General features: G+C 43.8%; 1 protein-coding gene across 11 annotated transcripts in view; it reads left to right on the forward strand.

Annotated features, from left to right (window-relative positions):
- klf12b (Kruppel-like factor 12b) overlaps positions 1–23408 on the forward strand; it is a 279148-nt gene that overhangs the window by 241372 nt on the left and 14368 nt on the right. For all 11 annotated transcript variants that reach the window (XM_052026717.1, XM_052026725.1, XM_052026724.1 and 8 more), the window contains one exon: positions 15190–15347. In XM_052026717.1, coding sequence (XP_051882677.1) covers positions 15190–15347 — 158 coding nt within the window. The remainder of the gene's footprint in view (positions 1–15189; positions 15348–23408) is intronic.

The following is a 23408-nucleotide window of genomic DNA, read 5'->3' on the forward strand; positions in this document are numbered from 1 at the left end:
GATTGTTGTTTAAGAGGAATATTTTTCCACCAGCAGTATTTCTGGGTAAGACAGAAAGTTCAAAGATGCATCCTCTACCTTTGTAATTACTGAAAAATTAATCATATAAAAGGTAAGAGTAAAGTTCGTTTACTGCAACGTCAAAAGTCTTGAATCACAATAATGAGACTTCCAGAGTCAGTGTCAATGGTCATGGTTCAAACCTAGATCACTCCACAGATGGAAGAGCAAGGTCTGTCTCTGAATGAGCGTGGAAATCCCTATTTCCTTCTGGAAAGATGGGTGGCAGGTCAGAAGATTGGACAGAATACAAGAAACAGCAATGAATGACGGAAAGAACAATAAGGAAGGAGGAAAAAATTAGAGTATGTGATAAAGAGAGCCAGAAACATAAAAACAGAATGTAAGAGTTTCTGCAGATATTTAAAAAAGAGAAGAATTAACAAAGTGAACATTGGTCTTATAGAAAGTGATTGTAGGGAATTAATGCAAAAAACAAATTGCTGGAAGAGCTCAGTGGGTCAAGTTGCATCTGTGTTTGTGTCCTGAGGCAGGTCTCGAACCAAAATGTCGACACATCCTTTTTGCCTCCACAGGTGCTGCTTGACCTGCTGGGTTCTTTCAGCGGTTTGTTTTTAGCTCCAGAGTCCAGCATCTGCAGTCTTTTATTTTCTCTCTCTAGGGAACTAATAACGGAAAACAATGAGATGGCAGATGAGTCAAACGAGTATTTTGCAACATTCTTCACCAGAGAGAATACAGGTGGTCCGTCAGAAAAAGCTGTAATCGGATGGGAAGGATAAACTCAGGAAAATTACAGTCATCAAGGACGTGGAAGCAAATTGTTGAAGTTGGGAGCTGACGTTTCTGTATCCTGATAGATGTCACGCGAGGATCTTAAAAGAAGTGGCCAGTGAAATAGTCGGTGCGTTTGTGGTAATTTTCCAAAATTCCCTAGATTTGGGAAAGATTCCATGAGACTAGGAAATAGCATCTTGGAGACACAAGAGACTGCAGGTGCTGGAATCTGGAGCAACGCACAAAAGGCTGGAGGAACTCAGTGGGTCAGGCAGCATCTGTGGACAGAAATGGACAAACGATGTTTCGGGTCGAGACCCTTGGAAAGATGGAGGGGAGATGGCCAGTAATAAAAAGGGGTGGAGCAAGAGCTGGCAGGTGATAGATGGAGCCAGGTGAGGGAGGTGATAGGCATATAGGGGAGGGGAGAAGCTGGGAGGTGATCGGTGGAGGTGACAAAGGGCTGAAGATGATGGAGTTTGACAGGAGAGGAAGGTGGAGCATGGGATAAAGGGAGGTGGGGAGGGCAGATGGGAACAGTGGGGGAGGAGAACGAGTGGGAGGAGTGTGTGGGAGATGGAAAGGGTGGAGGAGGGGAAAGAGAGATGGTGATGGGGCTGGGGTGAGTGTAGGAAGAACTATATAGATCAGGAAAATAACATAATTTAACTCCTTTATACAGGAAATATGAACCTGGACAACAGGAAAGTACAGGACAATCACCTATAAAATAATTCACAGGAAAAGAAGTTAGAAACTATTATTTAAGGTGACACAGCAAGAGACTTATAAATATTGAAGGTAATCAGGCAAAGTCAACATGGTTTTGTGAAAGGTTTGTTTGACCAATTCCTTGGAGTTCCTTGAAGAAGTAGCGTGAGCTGTGGATCAAGGGGAGCCAGAGGATGTGTACTATATTTAAATTTCTATAAGGTGCTGGAACAGAAGTTATTGAGGAAAGTCACAGCTCATGGTGTAGAAGGTAATGTACTGGCTTGGATGGAAGATTAATTGGCTAACAGGAAACGGAGAGTGGCTGGCAAGATATAATAATCTGTGTGCAGCAGGGATCAGTGCTGGCACCTCAGCTTTTACAGTTGATATAAATAACTCAGATGAAGGCATCGGAGGTATGGTTGCTAAATTTGCTAATGGCACAAAGACAAGTAGAAAAATAAGTTGTGATGAATAAATAAGGATACTACTATGGGGCATAGATGAGTGAGTGGGCAAAGATCTGGCAAATGGAGTACAATGTGGGGAACAGTGAAATTATCTGTTTTGACAGGATAAATGGGAAAGTACACAGTGAGAGATTGCAGAACCTTGAGCTGCAAAGGCATTTAGGTGTCCTAGTCCATGAACTGCAATAGGCTGGAATGCAGTTGCATATGTTATTAGGAAAGCTCACAGAATGTTAGTGTTTATTATGGGGAATTGAAGTCAAAAATATTGGATGATTGTGCTTCAGTTTGGAGTACTGTGTGCAGTTCTGATTGCCCCATTATAGGAAGGATGTGGAGGCTCTGGAGAGGGTGCGGAGGAGCTTCACCAGGATGCAGACTGGATTAGAAAGCATTAGCTCTCAAGAAAAGTTAGACAAACTTGGATTGTTTTCTCTGGAGCGTTGGAGGCTGAGGGGAGCCCTGACAGAGGTTTATAAAATTATGAGAGGCACAGATAGGGTGGATGAGTCTTTTTCTCAGGATAGAAATATCAAGACCAAAGAGGACATCTTTGTGTGGAGCTGCAGGAGATGGGCAAAGTCCTTACTGAATATTTCTCCTCTGTTTTTACCGTGGAGAAAGAGATAAAGACTTCAGAACTAGGAAAAATAAATAGGAAGGTCTCAGGGGATAGTCTGCATTACAGTAGAGGAGGCCTTGGATGTCTTAAAAGGTATGGAGGTCGACAGGTCTCCAGGTCCTAACCAGGTTTATCCGAAAACACTGGGAGGCTAGAGGAGGGATTGCGAGAGCCCTGGCTGAGATATTTGCATCGTCATTAGACAAAGGGAAAGTGCCAGTAGACTGGAGGGTAAGACAAGATAAGGTATCTTTTATAAGTCACATGTACATCAAAACACAGTGAAATACATCACTGAATGTTGTGCCTTTATTTAAGAAGGGTGGCAAAGAAAAACCTGGGAACTATAGGCCAGTAAGTTTAACATCTGTGGTAGGTAAGTTACTGGAGAGGATTTTGAGGGATAAAATATACGTTCATCTGGAAAGACATGGGTTGATTAGGGGTAGTCAGCATGGCTTTGTGCATGGAAGATCATGTCTTATGAATTTTTTGATGAGGTGACCAAGAAAGTTGATGAGGGCAGGGCGGCAGACATGGTTTATATGGACTTCAGTAAGGCATTTGATAAGGTTCCACATGGGAGGCTGCTCTGGTTAGATTGCATGGAATTCAGGGAGAGCTGGCTAATTGGATACACAAGTGGCTTGATGGTAGAAAGCAGAGAGCAGTGGTAGAAGGTTGTTTCTTGGACTGGAGGCCTGTGACTAGTGGTGTGCCTCAGGGGTCAGTGCTGGGCCCATTGTTTGTCATCTATATCAACAATTCAGAAAAGAATGTACAAGGCATGGTTAGTAAGATTGCAGATGACACTAAAATGGGTGATATCATGGACAATGAAGAAGGTTATCAAAAATTACAGAGGGATCATGATCAGCTGAGTAAGTGGGCCAAGGAATGGCAAATGGAGTTTAGTTCGGATAAGTGCGAGCTGTTGCGTTTTGGAAAGTCAAATCCAGGTAGGACTTTCACAATGAATGCCAGGGCCCTGAGGAATGTTGGAGAACAGAGGGACCTTGGAGTATAAGTACATAGTTCACTGAAAGTGGAGTCACAGGTAGACAGGGTGGCAAAGAAGGCTTTTGGCAAACTGGCTTTTGTAAGTCAGGGCATGAGAGTAAAAGCTGGGAGGTCATGTTGCAGTTGTACAGGACGCTGGTGAGGCCGCACCTTGAGTATTGTGTTCAGTTTTGGTTGCCCTGCTATAGGAAAGATGTTATTAAACTGGAAAGAGTGCAGAAAAGATTTACGAGGATGCTGCCAGGACTTGAGGGACTGAGTTATAGGGAGAGGTTGGACAGGCTAGGACTTTATTCCTTAGAGCGTAGGAGACTGAGAGGTGATCTTATAGAGCTGTACAAAATCATGAGGGGCATAGATAAGGTGAATGCACTCAGTCTTTTTCCCAGAGTTGAGGCATCAAGAACTAGAGGGCATAGGTTTAAGGTGAGAGAGGAAAGATTTAAGAGGAACTCGGGGGGCAACTTTTTTTTTTACACAAAGGGTGGTATCCATGTGGAACGAGCTGCCAGAGGAAGTGGTTGAGGCAGGTACAATAACAAGTTATAAACGACACTTGGACAGGTACATGGATAAGAAAGGTTTAGAAGGTTATGGGCCAAACGCTGGCAAATGGGACTAGCTTGGATGGGGCATCTTGGTCGGCATGGACCAGTTGGGCTGAAGGGCCTGTTTCTGTGCTGTATGACTCTAAATATTGGAGGACATAGCTTGAAGATGAGAGGGGGAAAGGCGAAAGGAGATGTGCAGGGAAGGTGTTGGGAATGCGCTCCCAGGGCAGTGATAGAAGCAGATCTGGATCATGTGCAGGCAGATGGGTTTGGTTTAATTTGTCATCACGGTCAGCACAGACATGGTGGGCCGAAGGTCCTGAACTTGTGCTGAACTGTTCTATACACAGCATTGCTGAGACCACACCTGGAGTTCAATGCCTTTTGGTCACCGAATTTAAGGAAGGGTGTTAACACATCGGAAATAGTTCAGAGAAGGTTTGCCATACTAAAACCTGAAGTGGGCAGATTGCCTTAAGAAGAAAGGTTGTGTGGGCTAGGCTTGTATCCGCTTAGAAAAGTGAGTTATACTTGTTTGAAACATACAATGCTGAGGATCCTTGATAGGATGGATGTGGAGAGGATGTTTTCTCTTGTGGGAGAATTCAGAACTGTGGTTACTATTTAATAATGAGGTCACCCATTCAAGACAGAGCTGAGGGGAATCATTATCTATTGTCATTTTTTTCAACTCTGCTTCCAATGCTTTTTGAATATTTTTAAAGCAAAGATAGATACAGACTTGACAAGCAAGTGGGTGAAAGGTTGCTAGGGTAGACAGCAATGGGGATTTGAGTTTACAATCAGATCAGCCTTGATATTATTGAACACAGACTAGACTTCAGGCATTCGGTTCTGATGCATCCTGCTCTGATGCAAATATTCTCGTATGCTTGGCACTCTGAAGCCTTTACACAGCTGAAATTGTCTCTAGATTACATGAACATCCTCCAGAAACAGAGTTGAATAAAGAGGGAAGGATGTTTAGGAATTACTATTGGACAGTTTGGTGGGTAAACACATACATGGTTTCCCTCTGCCATTTAAATGGAAGGGTTTGATCAGTTCGGCATGTTAGAGAAATGTGAAAGGTGCTTTTTGGCAGCAGGGTTTTCTAGCTATCATTTATGGATGAAATTCATCTTCAACTCTAATAGGAGAAGTTTGAACTCCTCCCTCTGAATCAGAAGGCTTAAATCCCACTCCAGGATTTTGGCTGCTGCTCCTGTGCAGCGCTGAGGGAGTGCTGCCCTACAGAGGTGCAGCCTTTTGGATTATATTGAAGAGCAAGAGGAGTTGTCCTGGGCTGTTTTTAAATCTCTAAGAGATTATCGCATTGCAGTTATAGCAGTGCGTTGTGCACGAAACAAACTGCTCTGGTTCCTGCATTACTACAATGGGTATAGGCAGTCCCTGGATTATGTAAGACTTCCTTTCCTGAGAATTTTCCATGAGCTGATTTCTCCGGAAGAAGGAACGTCCATTTTCTATAGTAACCCATATTGTATCACTCTACATACATTCTATTATTCTTTCATTTCATCGAATATTCACCCTCGCATGACCTGTGTTTAAACTATATATTGTATATGTTAATAGATACCTCAAAACATTATTATTACCATCTTGAAAAATGCTTTAAGATAAGCTATCTTTATTAGTAACGTATGCATCGAAACACAGTGAAATGTGTCCTTTGTGTAGAGTGTTCTGGGGGCAGCCCGCAAGTGTCGCCACACTTCCAGCGCCAACATAGCATGCCCACAACTTCCTAACCCGTACGTCTTTGGAATGTGGGAGGAAACCGGAGCACCCGGAGGAAACCCACGCAGACACGAGGAGAACGTACAAGTTCCTTACAGACAGCGGCTGGAATTGGACCCGGGTTGCTGGCGCTGTAAGGTGTTACACTAACTGCTACACTACTGTAAAGAGGGAATTTGCGTAAATTCAGATTTCCATAAGTCAGGTCATCCGTAACCCAGGGTAACACTTTACACTTAATTAGCTGTTAAAGCACTTGGAATATCCTGAAAAAGATGTGTCAAGAGTTACATAAGTGCAAACTTTACGCAAAGTTTTCAGGGACTCAGATTTACAAGCAATGAACTCTTGCACCATCTTGTGGTTTACAATGGAAAAACAATAGAACCAAATCTAAAATGACAGCTATGGAACAGTGTTAACTCCTGTTATTAGTACACAATAGACAAACATATTGCAGTAGTGCCTTTTCTCATGCCCTTTATAGGATTGCCCAAGGCTGCCAGCAGCCAATGAAACAGCAAACTTGACGCACAAGTCATTGAGGCACCTGGAGTAACCAGTGGAAATAATTTGTGTAGTTCAATTATGTAATAGGTTCTGCTGCCACACATCAAGCAAGAAGAAAAAAGATATCTGCAGGAGACTTTTTTTTACTTGTTCTAACTTTAAGCTGGACTGACATACCAGTGCAGTACCGTGGGAATGTTGGACTGTCGTGGATGAAGTGTCTCAGATGAGAGATTAAGCTGAGACCTCAACTGTTTATTCAAGAGGCTGTGACAGATCTTGATGAAGAGGCTCTGGAGCCCTAATGTCATGGCTAATATTTACTGCTCACTGAGCATCACTAAAACAGACTGGCTGCTGACTGCAAACTGGGCCAAGTGTCAACAGTGAGGGCCAAGCCCCAACAGTGAGGGCCAAGCCCATGAAATGGCTGTACCTACCCAGTGCAGTTTCTGCAGCAGGAACTTGTGGTCAAGAACCAGACTGTTCATTAAGGACAGGCTCTGCAGTGACAACACAGCTTCCCCTGACATTTTGGGAGGGCCCAGAGAAAGTTCCACCCCCAACCCTGGTTAGACCACACTTGGAGTATTGTGTTCAGTTCCGGTCGCCTCATTATAGGAAGGATGTGAAAGCTTTAGAGAGGCTGCAGAGGAGAGTTACCAGAATGCTGCCTAGATTGGAGAGCATGTCTTATGAGGATAGGTTGAGCGAGCTAGGGCTTTTCTCTTTGGAGAGGAAAATGATGAGAGGTGACTTGATAGAGGTGTGCAAGATGATAAGAGGCATAGATCGAGTGGACAGTCAGAGACTTTTTCCCACGGCGAAAATGGCTAACGCAAGGGGGCATAATTTTAAGGTTATTGGAAGAAGGTATAAGGGGGACGTCAGGGGTAAGTTTTTTACACAGAGAGTGGTGGGTGTGTGAAACGCACTGCCAGCAGAGGTTGTGGGGGCAGATACATTAGGGACATTTAAGAGACTCTTAGATAGCCACATGAATGATAGAGAAATGGAGGGCTATGTGGGAGGGAAAGGTTAGATAGATCTTAGAGCAGGATAAAATGTTGGCACAACATTGTGGGCCAAAGGGCCTGTACTGTGCTGTAATGTTCTTTGTAACCCTGTCAGACACAATATATACCCAGCATTCAAAGATTATTAAAATCTAATGAAAGTATTGAAGTATACTTCATTATTAAAAACTTTAATAATAAAAGAATCTCTGAGAAAACATTTTAAAACTCTACATAGAACAGTACAGCTTGGGAATAGGCCCTTTGGCCCACATCTACGCCGACCACGATGCCAGTGTAAACTAATCCCAACTGCTGTCCATTCGCTGCCTGTTCACATGCCTGTCTAAATGCTTCTTAAGTATTTCTGTTGTATCTGCTTCACCACCTCCTCCGGCAGCGTGTTCCAGGCACCTACCATCCTCTCTGTAGAGAAACTTGCCTGTCAGATCTCCTTTAAACTCTCTAAACTTATCTTAGTAAGTTTACCTTAAGCTTACCTTAGTCCATTCCAGGCAGTCCCCTCCATTCAGGTTAATGGGGAAGATAGCCATGAGGAATCCAGCATTAAGACACATGCAGGGAAAGAACCGTGACCAGCTGCCCGCAAGTTTTGGATTTCTGAGTTTGATGGGGTGGCAAGAGACAGTTGTGTGGTGGGTGCGAGTGGAAAAATTGGTCAGGGCAGCTGCCAGTGACAGGTGTTGAGGGAGACAATCGTGGGAGAGGGTTGGGCAAATGGCTGTGGTAGTTGGGGGGGCGGCGGGGGAAGCAGTACTGTTTAACAGCGTTGTTAGGAGAGTTGTTGCCTCGTATCTCCTGTGATCCAGGTTCAATCCTGATTGCTGGTGCTGTCTGTAGAGTTTGTATGTTCTCTCTGTGATTATGTGGTTTATCCCCTGGATGTTCTGGTTCCGCCCACATCCCAAAGCCAGGCAGATTGGTAGGCTAATTGGCTATTGTCCTCTGTGTAGGTGAATGGCAGTGTGTAGGGGGAGTTGATGGGACTGGGATTAGTGTTGATAGGTGCTTAATGGTTGGCACGGACTCGGGGAGCCAAAGGGCCGGTTTATGTGCTGTATCACTCCATGATGTCAAACATCCCCAGTTATTTCTTTTTAAGGATTAAACATTGCCAAACAGAAAAGAAATTGACGCTTAAAGGATTAAAATATTCCAGGAAAGGTTCTAGGACAGCTGATAGATCTGGAAGTGGGTGCCGAATAAACAGAGATTTGGAAACCTCAGATGCTAAATAAAAACTGTCATTACTTTCACTGAATGGCTCTGTCCAATTGTTAGTGTCCACGCCAGGATCTCTTGCAGTGCAGAGAAAATAAGTAAGTAGTTTATTGAATGAGTAAGACACGCCAGGAAAATAATATGTATAATGTGTCTTATAATAGTCCCAAGTCACCTGCTCCTGAAATACTGGTGTGAATCCTTCCTCCTGGATGCCTTGACTCATTTATAAGTGGAAAGACAGACATTACTGAGAAGGAAAATAGGGGAACAGTGTTTTTGCAGCCTCCAACTCTCCCTACTCCTGCTGACAAATAACAGGAGCATTAGTAATTTCAATGCTTCTATTAATACCATACCGTTATTACTTTCCGGGTTTTTTAAAAATAGGTCAATAAAAATATTAATTAATGCCAGCAGGAGAATCCAAGCCCTTTTTTTTTGAAAAAGGGCAAGTTGCAAATATCACTCCGATAATTTTTTGGCTCTCTCTCTCTTCATGTAAAATCAAAATTCCAACCTGCTCCTTTCAGGCAGATATACAGCTTCCTTTAGCACAATTAGGAAAGAGAGTTTGACATACTGCAGGAGCCACCCCCTTCCTCCATTTGACATCCCCAGAGGCCATGAACCGATTGAGAGGCTTTTCACGTCATACAAAGGAATTGAATGAAAGGTCCATAGCTCCCTGAAAATGGCTGCACGGGTTGATTGGGTGGTAAAGAAGGCGTACGGCATGCTTGCCTTTATTAGTCGAGGCATTGAGTTCAAGAGTCAGGAAGTTATGTTGCAGCTTTATAAAACTCTGGTTGGGCCGCATCTGGAGTACTGCATTCAGTTCTGGTCACCCCATTGTAGGAAGGATGTGGAGGCTTTGGAGAGGGTGCAGAAGAGGTTTACCAGGATACTGCCTGGATAAGAGGACATGTGCTTATAAGGAGAGGTTGGACAAACTTGGGTTGTTTTCTCTGCAGTGGCGGAGGCTGAGGGGAGAACTGATAGAAGTTTATAAGATTACGAGAGGCACAGACAGAGCAGACAGCCAGCATCTTTTTCCCAGGGTCAAAATGTCTAATATTAGGGGGCATGGATTTAAGGTGAGAGGGGGTTAGTTCAGAGGAGATGTGTGGGGCAAATTTTTTTTTTAAACACAGAGTGGTGAGTGCCTGGAAATGCACTGCCACAGATGGTAGACAAATACAATAGAGGCATTTAAAAGGCTCTGGGCTAGGCCCATGAATTTGCAGAGAATGGAGGGATATGGACATTGTACAGGCAGAAGGGACTAGTTTAGTTGGGCATTTGATAACTAGTTTAATTAGTTCAGCACAACATCATGAGTCAAAGGGCCTGTTCCTGTGATATACTGTTCTATGTTTTATGTTTAAAAAAGCACTGGGTGAAAATGTTCAAAATCTGATTTGTCCAGTTAGGATAGGATCTAAACAAGTGACCAATTGATGAGTGTTCAGGTCATGGGCACTAAATAGATACTTCAGTTCTTCCAGTGCTGCAGGAGGTGGCTATAATTCCAGCCTCAATGCTATAGGGAGTACCTCCTCTGCACCAGATGTCCAAATGGAAAATAGACAAATCAAACAGGTGGTTAGAGTTACTCACATTGCTTTTCAACAACCACCAACAGGGATCACTTGCATTAACAAAGCAGTGCTAGGTATGTAATTTGGCCTGGTTTTGCACAATAAAGGCTCTGTCTTGAAGAGTCAATGTTGACACTGTCCTGTCAACCACTGAGTTGCATTGGGAACAGGACTTGGTTTTAATTTCTAGATTCTCTGAACTCATTGCCAAAGCTACGGCAACCAGGGACTCTCAATTACAGTGGGATCATTTCCCCTCCAGGATACACTGACTGAAGGGTGGCTACATAATGCAAATTGTGTGTGTAAGCATGAACATGTACGTACATCAGTGCAAACTCCAGTTGGCAAGGAATAACCCAATCAGTTCCATTCTGGCTGTGACTGCTGGGCTCAGCATTACACAAAATATGCTGAGACTGGGCATTGAACACCTTCTCAGGTGAAAGAGTGCCAGTTGGCCCCTCCTTATCTGAGGCTGGACTCAAGAGCTCATTGGTCATGGGTCCAGGGAGCAGCGAGAGTATTTGGGGGAGGGTGGGGGAAACAGGGAGGGGAGGCAGGAAGAGAGAACGAGTGTGTGAGTAGTGGAGGGAGGCTGGCAGTGTGTTGGGGAGGGTGACAGAAGGTTGGAGCAGCTGTGAGGGGAAAGGCTGTGATGATAGTAATATGGGGAGGAATTGGGAGGCTAGCAGAGAACTGGGGCCAAGGTTGGCACTGTGGAAGGAGGCAGTGAGAGGTGGGCAATGTGCTGCAGCAGATAGGAGTGGGAATCCAGCAGCAACTGTTGGGAGTGGGTAGGGTGGGGAATCTTCCAGGTGGGGGTGAAGACCCAAGGATGTAAGAAAGAATTTAACTCACCATGTCGGCTTCTTAGGACAGCCCTCTGGTTCTGAGGCCACATTGTCCCCAGAGTGCATCATGACATTGGTCCCTGTTCCCTTTCGGTCCTCCAAAGGCCATGTTACTCAGGGAATCACATCACCGTGGCAGCAACCAATCACTAGGGCGACCCGTTCTAAGGGATACCCAGTCAAAATTTACCAGGCAGCACAAAATGGTCACTATCTTATTTGATTTGTAAAAAATTTTTTTCCCAATTGTGGAACACAGAACAAAACAACATTGCGCAATTAGAAATATTTTTGTTTTAACAAAAATGGGTCTCGTACCAAAGGGACTTACAGCTTCAAAAGCAATCATAATTTCACAGCTGGGCGAGTATGATTATTGCTGTTAACTGGCAGTTGGTTGAACAGGATTTTGATCTTACCTGACCTATGTAAAGATAATGGGAGTCTTTAGAGAGACAAGCAAGCACATGACATTTTAAGTCTTCCATCCAGTAAATAATAAAAGGTAAAAAAAATAGCCTATGGAAAGCATTTTAAAATGTAATGCACTTGCAGAGCTGACCATCTGTTAAGTGGATCTTACGTTGGATGTGACTTCGTTTCAGGAGTCCCACTCTCCTATTCAAGATCTCCATTATCAACAATGCAGTCTCCAAAATCTCCTGCAGCTTATTCTTGTATCTCCTTACATTGCTCAACGTCAAACTTTTATCTGCTAATGTTCTTCATAAAGGGACCATGAATGTTTCCCAGGGTTAGATCCTCCTTTGGATACAAGTTGTTGTCAACAAGAGCTCCTCATGCATCAGCAGGCCTTTGTTTACGATTCAGCGTTACTGCTGCTTTTTGCCAGTGTGATAAGTTAAATGCTGCCTACACTTAAAGACTTAGAACCATAGAGTCATACAGCATGGAAACAGGCCCTTTGGCCCAATGGTCCATGCTGACCAAGATGCCCAGCTAAGCTGGTCCTATTTGCCTGCATTTGGCCCATTTCCCTCTGAACCGTTCCCATCCCTGTATCTGTCCAAGTGTCTTTTAAATGTTGTTAATGTACCTGCCTCAACCGCTTCCTCTGGCAGCTCGTTCCATATACTGACCACCCTTTGGGTGAAAAAGTTGCCCCTCAGGTTCCTATTAAATCCCTCCCCCTCTCACCCGATGGACTTTAGTTCTTGATTCCCCAACCCTGGGAAAAAGACTCTGTGCATTCACCTTATCTATGCTCCTCATGATTTTATACACCTCTATAAATCACCCCTCATTCTCCTATACTCCAGTGAATAAAGTCCCAGCCTGCTCAACCTCTCTCTATAACTCTCTCTATCCCTCGAGAATCTTTTTTGCAAACCTTCCAGTCCCAAATAACTAAGAAAAAAATTCAAATAATCCAGTCTGCATGTCACGTTGGGCAACCCCTCTGGAATCAAAATGAGTGATAGTTGAATCATCTTGGGTTTCATTGCAAATTATCTCACGAAACAAAATGTAGTACCTCCTTCATTAAAAGTCTTAGGGGAATCTGCATTATTTCTAATGGTCACTATAAAAAAATGAATGAATAATAATAGAGCAAATTGGATGTTGTGGCCACATTGGGCCATAGAGTTGTTGCAACAGTGTAGACCACGGTTCCCCTTATTTGCAGCCTGTATTGGCTCCCTTAGGGAAAACCCATGGGTAGAATATCAGGGAATACACTTTGCAAAATTCCACAAAGTCTTGCATTCATTTTCTGGATCTATAGCTTTCCTCAATTTACTACAGTGGTAAATAGGGAGGGCCACAGATCAGCACTGAGCCTTCAGAAGTTACAAGTGAGTCACAAGCGAGTCACAAGCTTCCCTGCAGTTGCACACAAAATTGTTTGAATTCCTTTGGAAAATCTGAGTTATTATTTTGCTGCATAGATTGAGGTCATTCAGACCAAAGTTTACCCAATTCTGATTATGTCAGTGTTTCAGACAATAAAATGGACTTGGAATGGTCTTTATTGCTTCTCCATTTTTGTTCTTATTGAAAGCATCCATTCAAACCTAGCTATCCATCAATAATTTCTTTTGCAATCAAACACTGGCAGTGCACTTGAAAACTCTGTGTTACTTTTGGGTGTGGATTGCGCAAACAGTATGTGCAGTTTGTTGTCTGAGTGTTCACTGAGGACACTGATTCAGCAGTGCAGTTTCTAAATTTGGTTAATCATGATGGGAAGCTCTGTGGCCAATCTTGCTTTTTTCCATACCTTCCTTTGTGAACTTTTGTGATTCAGCAAGGCTGCAGTAACAACAGTGGTCTGGAATCCTTCCAGGCTATGTGGTGTGAAAGGTGACTCAGAGGTTTACGAGCCAATCAGATGATCGGTGACCAATGATTCATGCCTTTCAAACTGTTGCTGGGCGACATGAGTGATGACTTTAAGCCTTCAGTGGATATAATTTTATAATACCAGCTTGAGAACCAGTCAAAACTGGAGAGTCCTAAATTTAACAATCCTGTAATGACATAGTAGCTGTAGTAAAATTCACTTTTCACCTAGACATAGAAAGCAGCAATTCAGCCCATCAAACCTATGTGAGAATTCCCATCAATCACATTCCTCCACTTATATCCCTGTGATCTATTCTTTCTCATGTACTCCTTTACATCCCCATTCTCCTGTACTGGTGACAATTTGCAATGGCCAGTTAACCGACCAATCAAGATGTCGGAGGAAACCGGAGCACCAGGAAGAATCCCACATAGCCACAAGGAGAACATGCAAACTCCACACAGACAGCACTGGAAGTCAGGATGGAAGCCAGGTTGATGGAGCTGTGAAGCAGCAGCAACTACCTGCAACTTCACTGTGCCACCTAACCTGGGAATCCTCAATGCAAACTCCAAGAAACCTATGAAGAATGTGTCCTGATGCCCAACAACAACTGCTGCCACACACATGGCACAGAGATTGTTGGGTATTTGTGGGCCACTTTCTTCAAAGTCATTAGGAACACTTTCTTTGCCACTAATCACAAATAATTCCGGATATACTTCTGATTGACTACCAGTTGGAAGCTGTTGGGATTGCCTTTGAAGATGTTACGTAAGATGCACATGGTGTTTGGTGGTTTTGGGTGAGGTACGCAGGGATAGGGGAACGGTGGTTAGCTAGTCACCCATTTCTCAGCTGATTAAAATCGGGTGAAGTAGAGGGTGTTAGAAATGACGAGCTTAATTGCCCACCACACTGCAGCCAGAGACTGCAACAGACAGACAGACAGCATTCCCATTTCAATTCAGGTGCAGATGAACCCATTTTAAAAGAGAGGGAAAGTGCAGAGGCAAAAACAAGATATTAAATTATCTTGCCACTAATTAGTTTGGATGAAGTACATTTAACAATAATTCCTAAACTGCGGAGAAATTTGCCTTTGTTCCCCAGAGCTAAATGCATGCTGAAGTACTTGTCATACTTTACACATTCAGTTGCATTGAACCCAATGTGGGTGAGCAGTACTGGAGGCTGATGCACACATAAGATATGTTTATTAGTCACATGTACATCAAAACACACAGTGAAATACATCTTTTGCGTAGAGTGTTCTGGGGGCAGCCCGCACGTGTCGCCACGCTTCCGGCGCCAACATAGCATGCCCACAACTTCCTAACCTGTACGTCTTTGGAATGTGGGAGGAAACCAGAGCACCCGGAGGAAACCCATGCAGAAACAGGGAGAACATACAAACTCCTTACAGACAGTGGCCGGAATTGAACCCAGGTCGCTGGCGCTGTAATAGCATTACACCAACTGCTACACTACCGTGCCTGCCTGCCACACACACTTAGAACAGGCCATCAAAACATGAATTTCTCTCTAACTTTTCTGGTGTGGCCAGGCGTATTGGCCAGAAACTGCATCTACCTGACTTTTGTTCAAACCCACCCTCAACATCTCGGTTATGTCCCATTATATTCATGAGTAATATTCAAACCAATAACCCTTCAGTTCTGGTGTATTCATTCTGTGGTCATTGTGTCCTTTTTACAGTGCAGATTCCCCTTTCAGTATTGAAGGTACAAGACGTCAGCGAAGATCAGAGTCCCCTGACTCGAAGAAACGGCGCATTCACAGGTGTGACTTTGAGGGCTGCAATAAAGTGTACACAAAAAGCTCTCACTTGAAAGCACATAGGAGGACACATACAGGTAGGAGGCTACAACAGCTTTACCTTTAATATTAAAGTGTTATAAATAGGAAGAGGGAGCACCAAAGCACAGAGCAAAAGATTCGGTTAGACTGCCAAAAAGTTTGAAAAATGGGTTGTCCCATTATAGGAAGGATGTGGAGACTTTGGGGAGGGTGCAGAAGAGGTTTACCAAGATGCTGCCTAGATTAGAGAGCATGTACTACGAGAGGAGGTTAGACAAACTTTGGTTGTTTTCTCTGGAGTGGCAGAGGCTGAGGGGAGACCTGATAGAGGTTTATGAGATTATGAGGGGCATAGATAGAGTAGACAGCCGGTATCTTTTTCCCAGAGGCGAAATGTCTAGTACTAGTGAGCATGCATTTAAGAGAGAGGGGGTAAGTTCAAAGAAGGTATGTGGAGCAAGTTTTTTCTTCTTACACAGAGAGTGATAGATGCCTGGGGAATGCGCTGCCTCAGATAGGAACGTGAATGTACAGAGAATGGAAGGATATGGTCTTGTGTAGGCAGATGATGCTAGCTTAGTTAGGCTTTTAATTACTAGTTTATTAGTTCGACATAACATCGTGGGCCGAAGGGCCTGTTCCTGTGCTGTGCTGTTCTATGGGGTTTTACAGGATTTAGCATGATCATAGAACTAATGTAACATAGTTATTACAGGCTGGTAGAACATTCAAAAATTCAGAGGACATAAAGGAAGGAAGAAGGGACTTTCTTCCAGTTATATGGCACCTTTTGCAACCTCAGGACATCCCAGAATGCTATCCAGCCAAAGTACTTCTGAAATGTGGTCACTGTTGTGTTGTGAGGCTGGTTTGGGTGGGATAGAACCATGGGAGGGTTTGACGATAGTGCCTGTAAGTTTACCACGGTATTGGTATGATGAACTTAATAATGAGCCAGCTTACATTTTTCCTAGATTAGGTGGGAAATCATGAGGAATAAAATAGCTGAATCTAAAGTGGACAGCTATGAGCAGTAAAAGAGGCAGAAATCAATGACTATAAAGATTACCTTTATACGTGTAACCACACAGAAGGAGCCATCCTGCCCATCAGCTCCATACTAGCATTCAGGGGAGTGATCCCATTGGTACCCTATTTCCTGCACCCCTGCAACATTCTCTCTCTCACACATGCCCATCAATTCCCTTTGGATTCTTTTTGTTTTGCCATTAACCTAGGGGTAATGTACAGTAGCCAATTAATCTACCAGCACATTTCTGAAAGTGGAAATGCACGCAGTTAAGGAAAGAACGTGCTAACTCTGTGCAGAAGCACCCAAGGTCAGGATCGAACCTAGCTGCCTGGAGCTTTGAGGAGCTTCACTGATTGCTGCACCGTCATGCCAGCCCTGATTAGATGTGGGGCTTGAAACTCCTAGAGGCAGAGTAATACAGCAGGGAAACAGACCCTTCGGCCCAACTCGTCCATGCTGACCGTGGGGCCCACCAAGCCAGAGACTGCAGATGCTGGAAATCTGGAGCAACACACAAAATGCGGGAGGAACACAGCAGGTCAGGCAGCACCTATGAACGGAAATAAACAGTTGACATTTCAGGTCAAGACCCTTCATGAGGACTGGAAAGAAAGAGGGGAGATGGCCGGTATAAAAAGGTGGAGGGAAGGGGTGGAGCAAGAGCTGGCGGGTGATAGGTGGATCCAGGTGAGGGGGGGGTGATAGGCAGGTGAGGGGGGGGGGGGTAGTGGGATCGATGCAAGAAGCTGGGAGGTGATAGGTGGTAGTGACAAAGGGCTGAAGAAGACGGCGTCTGATAGGAGAGGACCATGGGATAAAGGAGGTGAGGAGAAGAACCGGAGGGAGGGATGTGTGGGTGATGGGCAGATTGAGAGGGCAGGGGAAGGGAAATAGATGGGGTGATGGGAGCCAGTGGGATAAGGGGAAAAATAGGGGGGATAGAGGGCAGTGATTACCTGAAGTTAGAGAATTGGTTGAAGACTACCAAGGCGGAGTGCAATGTGCTGCTCCAGTAATCTGTGTCAAGCCTCAACTTGGCAGTAGAGGTGGCCGTGGACAGACATGTCACTGTGGAAATGGGAAGCGGAATTAAAATGGCTGGCCACCGGGAGATCCCGGCTGGTACAGCGGATGGAGCGGAGATGTTTGACGAAGCAGTCGCCCAATCTGCGTCGGGCCTCACCGATGTAGAGGAGGCCGTGCCGGGAGCACCGAATGCAATAAATGACCCCAATGGATTCACGTGTGAAGGACTGCCTCAGCTGGAAGGACTGTTTAGGGCCCTGAATGGTGGTGAGGGAGGAGGTGTAGGGGCGGGTGTGACACTAAGCGTGGTTGCAGGGATCAGTGCCTGGCAAGGGATCGGCGGGGAAGGACGCGCAGACAAGGAAGTCACAGAGAGAGCAATCCCTGCGGAAAGCAGGGAGGGGAGGGAAAGACGTGCCTGGCGGTGGGATCCCATTGGAGATGGCGGAAGTTGTGGAGAATGATATGTTGGATGCGTAGGCTCGTGAGGTGGTAGGTGAGGACAAGGGGAACTCTATCCCTGTTATGTCAGGGGAAGAATGGGGTGAGGGCAGATGTATGGGAAATAGAAGGGATACAGGTGAGCGCTGCATCGATAGCAGTGGGTGGGGGGAAATCCCCATTTTCTGAAAAAAGAGAACATCTTGGATGTCCTGGAGTGGACAGCCACATCACGAGAACAGATGTGGCAGAGATGGAGAAACTGACAGAAGGGAATTGCATCTTCTAGTCCCATTTGCCCACATTTGGCCCGTATCGCTCTAATCCCCTCCTATCCACGTACTTAGCCAAATGTCTTTTGAATGTCGTTATTACATCAGAGAGACCTGGTTGCCTCTGATATCAGAGAGGGAACCAGGTCCAATTAAGGGAGCAATGATTAGACAGTGATGAAGATAGGACTAACTGCTCTTAGTATACACATGGCAGGAGTATCATGTAGGATAGCGTGGCAAGGATAGATTCCTTCATTTCCAAGGAGGTGACTATGCAGAGTTGGAAGAAATTGCTGTTTCTGGGAGGTGAACTAATCACTTAAGCAAAAAAACGAACAGTGAGCCTTAAGAAAGGACATGGAGGTCAAGAAAGATAATGTACCAAACACAGAGTCTGTCATTTGCAAATCTGGCTTTGATGCTCTTGTAAGATCAGACTCAAATATGGAGTATTGGCAGTGGAGAGAGGAGACAAAGGAGTAGAAAGAATTGAAATGTGAAAGAGATGATTGTTGCAGATTAGACAAGTGGTCTCAGAATGGACATTTTAAAGAGAGAGTTATTTTGCTGGCCATAAAAGGAAGAGATGGTATCTATGGAGATTAAGCCATTAGTGTTATCTAGCAGGGACCTGTGAAGGTAAAAAAAATATACATTACAGGCAATCAGGAACTGGACCTCATGGAAGAGAAGACTCGAGGGACAGCCAAGAAACCACAAGATGATAGTGGATCGGGTCTAGAAATAGCTGAGACACCTTTTGACAGAAGTCACATGGTGGATGGTCCGATCTCTGTGCCACATGCTCCTGGAGGTGGGGTTTAGAAGAAATGAGCAATTGGGGTTTTTGAAGACTGAAAATAGAAGCATTGGCCTGATCCTGGAACACTGACTGATGAGTCACTCTCAGTAGTGGTTGTTATGTTCCACAGAGTGAAGAATCTTTTGTGGCTGTGGCAGATGCTTGTGCTCTTCATAGCTTTTGCATCATCCTCTACACATTCTCTCCATTCCAGAAGCGGAGCCAAGAATCTCTGGTCCATTGCAAGTTTTTCTTGTTCAATGCAGTTCCACCCCAATACCAGCAAACCCAGCGCATTAGTTCATGGGATTTTAGGCCCAAATTGTGCTCAGTAGAACTAGAATTTCTATGGTTCTTTACATGGTTTTAAAAACATTGTACTGGATGCAAACATTGGCCATAATAAGCTGGCCATGCCCCAGAGTGAATTAATCACCACTGAGCTACTAATCACACTTGACGTGGCTTTTCAAGCAGGTTTCAATAATTATTACTTGATGCCACAACACGAAAGTGTTTTGCATGTTTTTTTTGACCTTACTGAACTAGCTACCGTGCCAACCTAACTCAAAAATAATTGTGTATATTTTCTAAAAGTCTTTTCAGTAACTTTTAATCAAGCTACTGTGATTTTAAAATGTTTATATTTTGAGATTAACCCATTTTCAGCTGAATTAACCTTTAACGAATTCTCACCTTTAAATACATTCGGACCTATTGTTTTGAAAAGAAAACACATAGTAAGTTGTGGCCCTGGATCGTGACAGATCGTGTATTCAATGGGAGAATCAAAGGGAAAAAAATGCACTAACTTTACAAAAGGGCACAACTGGAGCCTAAATTTCCAACCGCACACAAAGTGGAAACTCATTCGTATACCTATCACCAAATCTAGTCTTACAGCTCGGTTAATATAAACAGAAAATACTCAGCATGTCAGGCAGCATTTGTGGAGAGAATGAGAGTTAACATTTATGACTTGAAGCATCCTGTTCTGACAGAATGCTACTGACCTGAAACTTTCTCCAGAGTTGTTGCTTGACCTGCTCAGTACTTTCTTTGATGTTTTAAAATGTTTTCAGTATTTTTTTGTAAAAGGCCAGCATTAATAATGAAGGAACAGCAGATGGTGCTGTTGCTTCATTGCTGATTGTAGCAACACTCTGGCAAACTACCTCACCACTGCTCAGGTTAACCTAAATTAAGGCTGAAGAAATACAGTCTAAACATCAAATGTTTTGTAAAAAAATTGTTGCCCGTTTGTGAAAACTAAGCACTTTCAAACCCATTGTTGAAGAAATGTTTAACGTTTAGGATGAGTTACTTAAGCAACATTCACTGGATCACTTGCATTTCATTTTAATTCAGGTGCATACACAGATTACACTTATCACCTTTATGCTTGCTGATGATCTCTAGTCAAGCAATATCTTAATGTTAAAATTGTTTATTTCAAACCCTTTTATCATTTTGCCACTTCCCATCTCTGTTGGTTCCTCCTTCCCATCTCTTCTGAGACCCCAGCACACCTTTCAGTTCTGGCCTCTTTTTTCTTCCCCAAATTTTAAATGTCTTCACAATTGTCATTCATGCCTTCAGCTGCCCTAGATCTTGAATATCCCAATGTAACTTCCTACCTTTGCTTTGTCCTTGAAGAACTTCCTTGAACTTCACCTCTTTATCCAAACATTCGGTCATCTGCCCCCATATCTCCTCATGGGACGGACAAGGTATCAAATTTTATTTGAGAAAGCTCTCATGAAGTGCCTTCAGATATTTTTGCCACATTAAGTACACTGCTGGAAATGAAGCTGCTGTTGTTTGTGGAATCTACGCAAAGATCAGTGTTTAACTCTAGTAAAGCAATGGGCTGAATCTTACCTGCTTCCCCAAACCTACCTGGTCTGGATGTGGAGGTCCCATCTCATTCACCCAAGGTCCCAGCAGCATGGCCATGAGTGGCAGCAGAGCACTGAGGAAGTCGCACCCCCCCGCCCCCAAAAGTCCACTGACACCTTTGATGGTCAACAACACCTCACTCCAGCTATGCCAGCTTTTAAATGATTCTGAATATTTCAGACATCCAGAAAAAAATAATTAATTTTTAAATGTTAAAATAATATTTTAAGATACCAGTAAAAACATTCATACATAATTTAAAAAATTAAACAAAACTGAAATAAATTAAAGGGAAATTTTCCTTCACTTTCCTCCTAACCTGACTCAGGATACAAGTGCTGAATCCCTAGCATAAACAGTGTTGAATCTTAGGAGGAATAAGCTGTTCTCCTGGACGCCAATAGGGGCCAAAGTGAGAGAGTGTGTTAAAATATACAGCACCCAACATCATTAAGTTCGAGATATACATGTTTGATATGCTTGATGTATGTCCAGGACACACTGCTGTTTAAACATTTCCACGGGTTAAGAGATGTCTGTGCATAAATATACTTTGTGTGTGGTGCTAAAACGTGATTTTTTTTGGAATTAATTAAGTCCTGTTCATGCAAAAACTATAGCCCATGTTAAACGAAGTTTTGCAAAAAAAAAATCTGCTACAGATGTACACAGTGGATGAATGGAGAGATACCAATGATACAGAGAAGATTCAGTCATGGGGCAACATTGTGTTCGCTAAGATGGGAGAATGGTCAGGGCACAGTGGTTGATTGGGAATTAGAAAATCAGTTGGTTGACTTATGCCTTACAACGAGTTCTTCCTGGATTATCAATCCTATTGCCAAGACACTCAAGAACAAGCTCAGTGAAATAACTTACAAGAATCAAACCGGCTAAACGATCCTTCATTGTAGCTAGTTACTAGGTAAAAAATTAGAACGGAAATGCGAATGATAAATTAGCATCCAGATTTCCTCTCAAATGTTATCTTTCCCAAAGCTGCAGCAAGGAAGTGTGATGTTCCAATATTGCGTATTTCCAATTATTGTGGCCTCTAATATACATTGCATTTTATATTCAGTGAGTAGCCGGCACAAGCCTCCAGACTCTCCAGAAATCAAAGGTTAATTTTCAGGATATGATTATAAATGTGGAATCTCACAGGTTCTATTAAAACAAAGTGCATTTTTATAACTCTCTTTGAGCACTTGATTTTTAGTTACAACAACACTAGAGGCAGAGGAAAAGAATAAAAAATTGACTGATCTTAAGAATTGTTCCATCGGGTAACAAGGATAGATAAGTCACCGGGGCCAGACGGGATATATCCAAGGTTATTCCGGGAAGCAAGGGAAGAGATTGCTGAGCCTTTGGCGATGATCTTTGCGTCCTCACTGGCCACAGGAATAGTGCCAGATGATTGGAGAGTGGCAAATGTTGTTTCTTTGTTCAAGAAAGGGAGTAGGGACAATCCTGGGAATTACAGACCAGTGAGTCTTACTTCAGTGGTGGGCAAATTACTGGAGAAGATTCTTAGAGACAGGATTTATGGGCATTTGGAGAAGCATAAGCTGATTTGGGACAGTCAGCATGGCTTTGTGAGGGACAGGTCGTGCCTCACGAGCCTGATTGAATTCTTTGAGGATGTGACAAAGCACACTGATGAAGGTAGAGCAGTGGATGTGGTGTACATGGAATTTAGTAAGGCGTTTGATAAGGTTCCTCATGGAAGGCTCATTCAGAAAGTCAGGAGGCATGGGATCCAGGGAAACTTGGCTGTGTGGATTCAGAATTGGCTCACCCATAGAAGACAGAGGATGGTGGTAGATGGAGTGTATTCTGCCTGGAGGTTGGTGACCAGGGATGTGTTCTGGGACCGCTGCTCTTTGTGATTTTTATTAATGACTTGGATAAGGATGTGGAAGGGTAGGTTAGTAAGTTTGCTGATGACACAAAGGTTGGTGGTGTTGTGGATAGTGTAGAAGGTTGCTGTAAGTTACAACAGGACATCAATAGGATGCAGAGCTGGGCTGAGAAGTGGCAGATGGAGTTCAACCCGGAAAAATGTGTGAAGTGACACACTTTGGAAAATCGAATCTGAAGGCAGAATACAAGGTTAATAGCAGGACTCTTTGCAGTGTGGAGGAACAGAGGGATCTTGGGGTCCACGTCCATAGATCCCTCAAGGTTGCTGCGCAGGTTGATAGGGTTGTTAAGAGGCATATGGTGTGTTGGCCTTCATTAGACGGGGTATTGAGTTCAAGAGCCACAAGGTAATGTTGCAGCTCTATAGAACTGTGGTTAGACCACACTTGGAGTATTGTGTTCAGTTCTAGTCGCCTCATTATGGGGAGGATGTGGAAGCTTTAGAGAGGGTGCAGAAGAGATTTACCAGGATGCTGCCTGGATTAGAGACATGTCTTGTGAGGATAGGTTGAGTGAGCTAGGGCTTTTCTCTTTGGGGAGAAGGAGGATGAGAGGTGACTTGATAGGGGTGTACAAGATGATAAGAGGCATAGATCGAGTGGACAGTCAGAGACCTTTTCCCAGGGTGAAAATGGCTAACAGGAGGGGGCATAATTTTAAGGTGACTAGAGGAAGGTACAGGGGGGATGTCAGAGGTAAGTTTATTTTTACACAG

Source organism: Pristis pectinata, chromosome 11, assembly GCF_009764475.1.
Source record: "Pristis pectinata isolate sPriPec2 chromosome 11, sPriPec2.1.pri, whole genome shotgun sequence".
Taxonomy (NCBI): domain Eukaryota; kingdom Metazoa; phylum Chordata; class Chondrichthyes; order Rhinopristiformes; family Pristidae; genus Pristis; species Pristis pectinata.